The sequence below is a fragment of the Watersipora subatra genome, chromosome 7, assembly GCF_963576615.1.
Source record: "Watersipora subatra chromosome 7, tzWatSuba1.1, whole genome shotgun sequence".
NCBI lineage: Eukaryota > Metazoa > Bryozoa > Gymnolaemata > Cheilostomatida > Watersiporidae > Watersipora > Watersipora subatra.
In genome coordinates, this window is record NC_088714.1 from 43,920,013 (window position 1) to 43,929,825 (window position 9,813).

A 9,813-nucleotide genomic window follows, 5' to 3' on the forward strand; every position below is an offset into this window, starting at 1 on the left:
TTTAGCTCCATATTTGGTATTAAGCGCTCCTCATTAGCTTTCCTAAATGATGATGATGAGAAGCCTGACTGGCACACCAAACCTCTCCATGGTGCCTACCACCGGTATCTGAAGTTGGTAACCTCCACTAGACATATATGTGACTCAACAAAGGTGACCTTACCTAGCGCAGGAGCAATTGCTTTCAACAAGAGAACTCCAAACAAAGATCTATCACACTAGAAATGATCCTAGATGCAAACTTTGCAAGGGTACCCCAGAGACCATCCAACTCATCATCAGTGTATGCTAGCAACTAGCAAGAAATACATGAGTGGCATAATCATGTCGCAGGTGTGTGGACAGAAGTCTCTGCAATGAGTATGGCCTCAAAAAAGTGCAACACTGGTTGAAAGCTCCAGAGAAAGTCAATGAAAAGACAGTGCTAAGCTCCTCTGGAACTTCTATATCTTGACTGGCAATGATGTCTTAGCAAGCCAGCCGGATATAGCAGTGGTGGACAAGGAGAACATCAGGGCTACAGTAATAAAAATAGAAGTACCTACAGATTACAATATAGCCAGAAAAGAGAAGGAAAAAGTGGAGAAATATATTCCACCAGGAGAGGAGATTGAAAAGCATTGGTCTATAAATATAAGAACAACATATATTCTGATAGCCATTGAACATTGGGTGCATTGGGTACATTGTTGCCCAAAATTTGGCAACAATCCACACAAGTGAGTTGCAGAAAAGCCTGCCACAGAAATGTTAAAATCTTGAGAATAATGCTCAGCCTCCCAGGTCTAAGGTAGGAGACCAAAACTTGAGTAGACACTACCACCTACTTGGGTTAATCGGATAGAAGAAAATTATTTTTTACTCGTTAGTACACACGCACGCACCCACACACGCACGCACAAACACACGCACATACACATGCACACATACACACACGCACACAATATATTATATATATATAATATGTATATTACATATATAATATATATTATATATATAATATATATTATAAATATATAAATATTTATATATTTATAAATATATAATATATATATATTTATATATTTATATTTATTTATTATAATATTTCTATTTTATATTTATTGTTGCTAGAAATGCTAGTTTCATAAAAAATAATAAAGAAAAAGCACTCAATACAGGATGTGCAGAGTGAATTGTAGTATAATGTATAATATGGAGAGTACTTAGCTGTTGGTTAATCTCGACAGATCTGTTTAGAGCAGACATTGGTCTACTCTCATTAGGGTATAGTTTTAAAAAGGCTTTCTAAAACTGCATGTTGGCTTTATGATATCTTATATAATTATGTAGTAAACCATGTTATTTTATTTGTTGATATATATATATGTCAACAACTAAAACTAACCTGGCTATCTATATATTACATATACAAAACACCATAAAGCCAACATGCAGATGCCACCTTTTTGTGCTCAAAGTTATTGCCTCTATGGGTTTGCATAGAGGCGATAACTAAGGTTATGAAATGTTTTGGAAAAATAAAGGCAATGTTTTGAAAAATTTTGCTATAGTCTGAAATGTGACTTGAAACATTTGAACCTACAAAAGCCCATTCTTATACATATTCCTGACCAAAATTAATTTTATCGGTGCTCAGGAAACTTGACCAATATCACTTCAATCTCAAAAGTGAACATCTCATTGATGAACCTCTCCAATTTATCCTGTATTTCTCTAACAGATCTTTGCAGGGTCATCAATTTTATTATTAGTATTTCTCATTTAATTTAACACATCAAATGCATAATTATGCTTAAACAAATATCATCCATCTTTTATGGTACTGCAGAATTTTTATAGCTTTGTAAAGATGCGACACAAAGTTTAAGTCAAACTAAGAGATTGATCTAATCTCAATTCAGGTATTAAATGCTACATTGAGTCGAGTTCGTGTTCTAATTTTCCTATTAGCCTTATTTGGACCATGACTCACATTCATACCTGTCAGGCACTGTCAACTGAATATATCTCCTATTGCTATTGCATGTGCACCAGCATGAGTCATGCTTTTTTGGTGTGAATTGATCTAGCGAAATACAAAACCTATTCATAATATCTCTTGAATTGACTATATTTAAAAAGGGAACACAGCTCCTTTATTGTTTGTTTGCCTCTACACAATAGTCCTCAGTCTGTGCGCATGTGACAAGCTTTATTTGAGCTTTTTAGAGAGAAGTCAATAGAATAAAGCAATGAAGAATGTAAAGAGTGGAAAAGGAAACAGAGGTTGATGAGTGGAAAGTGGAGTAAGGCCCATGGTTAAGAGAAGGGGACAGGGAAGAAGGAAATATGAGAGACATATAAAAAAAGAGAAAATGAAGTGAATTAGCTTTATGTATAGTTATAATTGAAGTACAGTATGACATTTCAAAGCAAAATGAAACAATCTTTTTCAAAAGATTGTCACTCCATTATAGATGACAACAAATTTCTGACAAACCTATATTATAGACAACAAATAAGAACATAGATGTACCGCGAAGTATTCTTTTGCTAGTTGTTATTTACCCGTTTATTACTTGAAACTCTGGCTATGAGAGTAACTTGCTAATGTATGACATTGAGAGACTTGAAGAGTTGTGTATATAAAAACAAACAGTCGTCATTTAAAAAAAGCATTCGGCATCTTTTGGGCCTATAGTATTCTACTTTGAAAGTCTAGGGTAACACTATTTCCTCCAAACCTTCCCATATTAGAACACCAAACCTTTCAGAATGCAGCAACAAACCTTCCCATAATGTAGCAATCGCTCAACTAAGCCAAAGGTTACAATTATTCCACGCCATCTAAGAGCTTTGCTGACATACATCTGCGTTACATACAGCACTATTCAAGCTAATAGCAGCGCAAACTAAAAACCATGTACTTACTTATTCTTGGCAGACTAATTCAACTGATTCTGTCATTGCCAGATGACTTGCATTTTCTCCCTAATAATGCTTTGATCATTAAAATCGCTTAATCTTTCCTATTTAGTCAACAAAAATTCTAGCTGATTCAATATTTTGATTACTAGAAGCTTTGAGAAAAGAAAATTGTATATAGCAGATAATTTAAAAGTTTTAACCATATTTTGATAAACTTCAAGCAATTAGCTAAACGATCAGTTAGCAACAAAAAAGAAGTTATCTTCACTTGCCCACTTTTTTATCGCGCTGCTACAATATTCTTTTAATAATATATAAACTTAGCCGAAGGCAACTTTATGTATAGTTTTGAAATTTAAAATTAAATTCATGTACCACAGAGAGGTTTTTGCACCAACTCAGCCTGTAACGACTACAGGAAATCTATTATTATTCATCAAGGTAGTTGGAACAAGCGCAAGAGGAGATTAAATATTTCCAGTATCAGCTATTATTGCTGTGCAGCCATCTCATTCATTCATTCATATTGTTTTTAAAACAAAACTTATATTTCAGTCACTACTCCGTTATTTGTATTGTTAATTCTAGAAAGACTTATTGTCTGAAAATAACCTGGGCATGGCTCTCTAGGGGAGTTGGGGAGTGAGAGAGCCTGGGACACATAGCAACACCCGGGGAAGACAACTCTAAAAGTCGACTTTTGCATATGCTATATAACAATCGTCATTTCCGAAGGAGTATCATGTGACGGTCTTATTTATGAATCTCTCCTCCCCGTCTTCCAAGAGAGCCCAGGCTAGTCTGAAGATAACTTAATCGTTCATAATAATCGCTAGTGAGCCATTAGCTCATTGCAATGGATGTTACTGCGGCTCTATATGCTATTCTCTTTTGCTTCTTAAGCCACTTTTGATTCTTGTCAGCTGATTCCATAAGTTATTTCGATTCCTGTCCTATATACTTCAAGCCACCATCCTAAACATTTGGTAGATTTAATGATAAATGCAACGGATGACACCTTCAACTCACCTGTCAAGTCTGACATTGCCCACCGTATTAGTTTGGACATTCTCATATGTGTTTGATGGATGGAGACACTCCTGTCAAAGAAACACCACTTTAGGTCAAAGGTAAAATTATTGCCTTCACGGAATTCTTTTTCAAATAAATAAACTGGTTGAATATCACACAGAAGTCACTCAAAGAGTTTGCAGAAGTTTCTGCACCTTGCTAAGGTAGCTTCGTGCAGTCCAATTCTTAAATTTGTTGCACATCAAACATGGTCCTCTCCATAAGGGAATACATACTTCTCAACTATTTAACAGACTACTGGTAACTGAAGTCCTAAAATAACCTAAACTACAGGCCTATCTATACAGTTGACCACTGCTTCTTTGAACCTCACTTTCCTTAACTTACAGCTGTACGGACAACATCTGCAGTCTAGATGATTATCGGATGCAGCCGCGTCTGTACAAAGACTGACAACTTTGACCGGTAGGTGGCTCTCTCAACAGACAATGCTAGCAACACAGGCACCTGAGTGAGTGTTGTACTGTAATTTCCGTTGATTATTACTACTGCTATTAATATAATGCTGTACCCTATGCTACTGTATACTGTATATGCATGTTGTACCATATTGCTGCCTAGTAGTATGTGTTTGAGACAATACAGGATGTTTAATAATGTATATATTACTTTACTGTGCTCAATTTTCATTGCCGGGACATCGTCTGTGTTTGCCGAACAAAGGAGGGTTGATTGTCTTTTGTTTAGCTTTATAGAGACTATTCATTATATAAATCAGCATTCTAAAAATGTATTTGTTAGCAATTGTTAAACAAGTTTACAAATGGTTAGCAAAAATTTACGTTAAAAAATATGCAGAATATTTACATTTAGTTGAACTGACGTAAATGCGGTACTCTATCTGCATATGGTTGTTCGCAACATTTTATTGCTTTATTAGAATTAACAATTAATTTATATATTTATACTAGATGAATGCCTGCCTTTGCTGAGTAATAATAAAGTCTTTGGACAAAAAATTTATGTTTATTTAACATATGACAACAGTTACCGTTCCAACTTTCGAACTTCATATCATGGAAAAAGTGTTTTGTGCAGTTCAAACAAATTAAGCTTCATATCATGAGAAAAGTGTTTTGTGCAGGTTGAATAAATTAAGGGAAAAAATAAAACAACTGTAAAGGTGTTTAAGTGTAAATGGGAAATAATTAGCCAGTAATAGCTAAATAAAGTCGGTTTTGCTACGTTTACAATAAAAATGATTTGGTAATGATAAAGTTAGTACAAACTAAAAAAACAAAATAAAAATTATGATTTTGTTGTATTAGTATTAACAATTAGTGCATAGAAGTATGTGTGTGTATTAAAAAGTTGCTATACAGTAACTTTAGTGTATTGAGTGGTTATAATCTGCAATAAAATATAACATTACAATTTACTATGTGCAGTACATACCGTAGAGAATTCTTATCTTCGAGACAGACATATAACATAAACATTGAATTTATCTTAAATGAATTTAGTTTACTAGACACATACTTGAAGCTAAGTTTTAGTTGTGTCTTACTACACTAAATTTCAGCTTCGTCATAGACTAACACTTTATCACTGTTTTCGGTTTCATTGTTCATTCATTCATTCTTTTAAGCATTGTGTGAGGGATTTCGGCATATAGCATTTGGTATCTTTGTTAATCCGACATTAATCTGAAATAATCAGCACATCGACTGCTAAACTTTAATTTCAAGATAAATCTTTGTTGATATCATATAGTGAACAAAAGTTGAAAAACATTGTGTTCTACATCATAAGGCAAAAAATTGTATGGCAGGGATTCGTAACCTGAGGGCGTACAGTATTAATTGATAATTTAGCTTGTGCAATCTCAAAAAGGTTATACAGTATAAGGTAAGAGTGACTGGTGTGATAAGAACCGCTTAGCCTTGTGGTTACACGTGCTTGTTAATAGACTTGTGATTTGATTGTCATGAGTTCAAATCCAAAAAGGTGACATTTATCGCCATAACCGAACAAACGAATGACAGACAGACAAACACTGAGACTATATATATATGGATAAATTAATTGTGAGTTTTTATGCTATCTTCTGTTTTATTGAGTCCTTAAAGTTTTATAGCTGCAACACATTTCTAGTTTTGCAGTAGTCTAAATTTGATACATGATCTACATTCAGAAGCAAACTAAACTGAATGAGAGAAGGAGAGAACTTACCACAGGTCTGTCTGGACCCACATATCCATCTACGTCAGCAAACATCTTGTGATCACAGGCTATATTGACTGTTCCTATACTTTACCACTGATATTAAGTAGAATAAGAGAGGTGATCAGCTGGCATCGACACGTCTTATGTCAATGGCTGCAAGCGACTCGCCCAGCAGTTGAAAAGTTGGGTCTTTTGTGAAGGGAAATTCCCTGTTATTCCAACCTAACAAAGGTGCAGCTTGTTGAGCATACATAAAAGTGCTTGTTGCTGAGTTACTCAAAAATCAATATGGAAATTCAATACTTAAGTTAAGGTCCTGTTCCTTGTTATTCGCCAAAGTTATTAAACATTGTGTTTCATGCTTCGAATGACTTTGGAGTTGCCTGCTATCGGCGAATTCACACCCTACCGTTTCAATGATCCAGAGTTGCACTGTGCTTAAATCTTTCCAAAATCCGTAACTTATCTCTCAAAACAAAACTTGTTAACATAGGCTCTCAAATTTAATTAAGTGAAATGGTTTCAAATGCATTTGGATTTTACTGTTTCTATGATTCAGAGTGGAAGCAACTTCGAACCCATTCGAAACATAGAGATGCAGGGAATGACAGCTATAGGCAAACTATCACTTTCTCAACATGCTTTAGTTTCTATTCTCTGACAAAGCATTGACTGTCAGATAATGATAACAACATAGCTGTCAACCAAGTATTACTATCATGACAATGAGATACATAACGCAAGTACTAAAATGTAGGAGGAACTATGCTACAACCAGTGCAAGTTTGTACATTAGCAATACAAACTAAAAGTTGTGATCATCTTTGTAACTCATGCGAGAGAGAGAAAGAGAGAGAAAAAGAGAGAGAGAAAGAGAGCGAGAGAGAGAGCAAGAGTGAGAGAGAAAGAGAGCGAGAGAGAAAGAGAGCGAGAGAAAGAAAGAGAGAAAAAGAGAGCGAGAGAGAGAGAGAGCAAGAAAGAGAGGGAGAGAGAGAGAGGGAGAGCGAGAGAGAAAGAGCGCGAGAAAGAGAGAGCAAGAAAAAGAGCGAGAGAGAGCGAGAAAGAAAGAGCGAGAGAGAGCGAGAGAAAGAGTAGGAGAGTGACAGGGCAATAGAGCGACAGGGCAATAGAGCGACAGGGCGATAGAGCAACAGCGCGAGAGAGCGACAGCGCGAGAGAGCGCGAGAAAGAGAGCGAGAGAGCAAAAGAGAGAAAGAGCGAGAGAGCAAAAGAGAGAGAGCGAGAGAGAAAGAGAGTGAGAGAGCAAGAAAGAGAGAGAGAAAGAGAGTGAGAGAAAGAGCAAAAGAGTGAGTAAGTGAGAGTGAAAGTGAAAATGAGTAAAAGTGAGTGAAAGTGAGTGAAAGTGACTAAAGTGAGTAAAGTGAGTAAAAGTGAGTAAAGTGACTAAAGTGAGTAAAGTGAGTAAAAGTGAGTAAAAGTGAGTAAAAGTGAGTAAAAATGAGTAAAAGTGAGTAACAGTAAAAGTGAGTAAAAGTGAGCAAAAGTCAGTAAAAGTGAGTAAAAGTGAGTGAAAGTGAGTGAAAGTGAGTAAAAGTGAGTGAAAGTGAGAAAGAGTGAGAGAAATAGACAGAAAGTGAGAGAGTGAGAATCTGGGTTTTTTAAATTACTAACTAGATAGCAACCAAATACTATGGCCGGACTATTCACCTCATGATTGCTAGATTGTCAGGAGCCTATTTGGCCTTTTTTTAGGGCAAGTAGCTATAGATGTTATGACCAAACTACCTGCTTCAGGATTGCTTGACCACTAAGGCCAAACTATCTAATCTACCAAAGTTGTTTTCGCAAAGAATTCTACCAGCCCATTGGCAATGTGGTCCTATATACATACTGCTTGCTCTCTCAATAGTGAATTTGATAAAAAAGAGCTCTGTAACTTTTGCTGTATATTTCAAGACTGAACAGTGAGCCCAGCTCCTACATGTATAATTGTGCCCAGCTTGTCAAAATTTAACATAAGAACAGCGACAATTACAGTCTCCCTGTCAGTCTCATTGTAATTCTTGCTATCAGTCTCACTGTTAGTTTCGCTGTCTGTTTCGCTGTCAGTCTTGCTGTCAGCCTCGCTAATAGTCTCGCTTTCAGTCTCGCTATTAGTATTGCTATTAGTCTTATTGTCAGTCTTGCTATCAGTCTCGCTATCAGTCTCGCTGTCAGTCTCACTATTAGTCTTGCTGTCAGCCCCGCTATTAGTCTCTCTTTCAGTCTCGCTATTAGTATTGCTATTAGTCTTACTGTCAGTCTTGCTATCAGTCTCGCTATTAGTTTCGCTGTCAGTTTCACTGTCAGTGTCACTATTAGTCTCGCTATTAGTCTTACTGTCAGTCTCGCTATCAGTTTCGGTGTCAGTCTCGCTATCAGTCTCGCTGGCAGCCTTGATGACAGTCTCGCTATTAGTCTCGCTGTCAGTTTCGTTATCAGTCTTGCTACCAGTCTCACTGTCAGTCTCACTACCAGTCTCACTATTAGAAATGATAGTTCAATCACCTCGCAACTTCTGAATTGTACCGAAAACATATACCCGACAAAGCGATGAAAACCTTGTAATCCTACATAAACTGGAAGAACAGAAAATTCAGGTGTAGGATCAGGTGCCAAAACATTTCCTTGAATTATTTCAGACCCAGGCTTTAAAGTGTTAAAATAGTCAAAACTCTGTTCTCCCATAAGATATGCACCTCAAACATCCTCACATAAGACCAGGTACTTGAAATGCTTTCAAGGGTAAACTCTGCATTCACTAGATATCATTGACTTAATGAGATACGTAACATTCTACTTACCATAGAGTAGCATTGGGTAGCTTCTTCCACCCACTCACGGTCACCCTTGCCTATCATACAGATGTGAAAGACAGCAATAGTGAGCATAACATCCAGGTGTAGTTCCTAGTGGAATTAGTTGTACAGAGAATAAAGGAAATGCAGCTGACACATTAAGGTAGAACAAATTATTTGAATCAGCGTTCATGGCGTAATGATTCTGATTGTTGAAGTAAACTCAGTAAATATTGTTAGCTGACAGTCAAATTCATAGACTTGTAGATGCTTTATTTCTTTATTGTTGACTATTTTATATGTATGTACAGTCACATGCGCATGCATGCACACACACACACGCACACACACACACACACACACACACACACACACAGAAGAAACGATTATCAGCCTCAGACCGTTATTGACTATTTCTATGGTGTTGCTTTTAAAGTTTTAACGATAAAAAAACAGAAAGAGGTAAGTTCAAAGTTAATGTTATGTTACGTAGCGTCACAAGAGTTTAGTGCTCCGAACATGTTGCCGTGCAAGTCTCTCTAACGCAATCATTAGCAGCTACATTTGTCTCAACGGTAATAACTCCATGTGGTACTGCACATAGTAGTGTTGTATTTTATTGCAGATCATAACAACTAAATACATGTAGGTAACTATAATTACTAAAGTTACTATAGGTTACGGCAATATTTTGTTACCAGTTTTTAATATGTAAAGTGTGTATATAAAATTTCGATGTTTTTGTCGGGGGAGGATTTACATTATATAATTACTATAGGTTCTTATGCCCCTCCATATGGCATTTTGGCCTTACGATTCCAATATCAAAATGAATTAATGCCGTATG

The 9,813-nt window shown here is 36.2% G+C and overlaps 1 protein-coding gene across 1 annotated transcript; it reads right to left on the bottom strand.

Annotated features, from left to right (window-relative positions):
* Positions 1-8,080: 8,080 nt before the first annotated feature.
* LOC137400790 (clumping factor B-like) lies at positions 8,081-9,059 on the bottom strand. The gene is made up of 2 exons (XM_068087128.1): positions 9,007-9,059; positions 8,081-8,651 (listed from the first exon to the last, which is right to left on the bottom strand). Exons 1-2 carry the CDS (start codon positions 9,057-9,059, stop codon positions 8,081-8,083), a joined length of 624 nt encoding a protein of 207 aa, XP_067943229.1.
* Between the last annotated feature and the right edge of the window lie 754 nt (positions 9,060-9,813).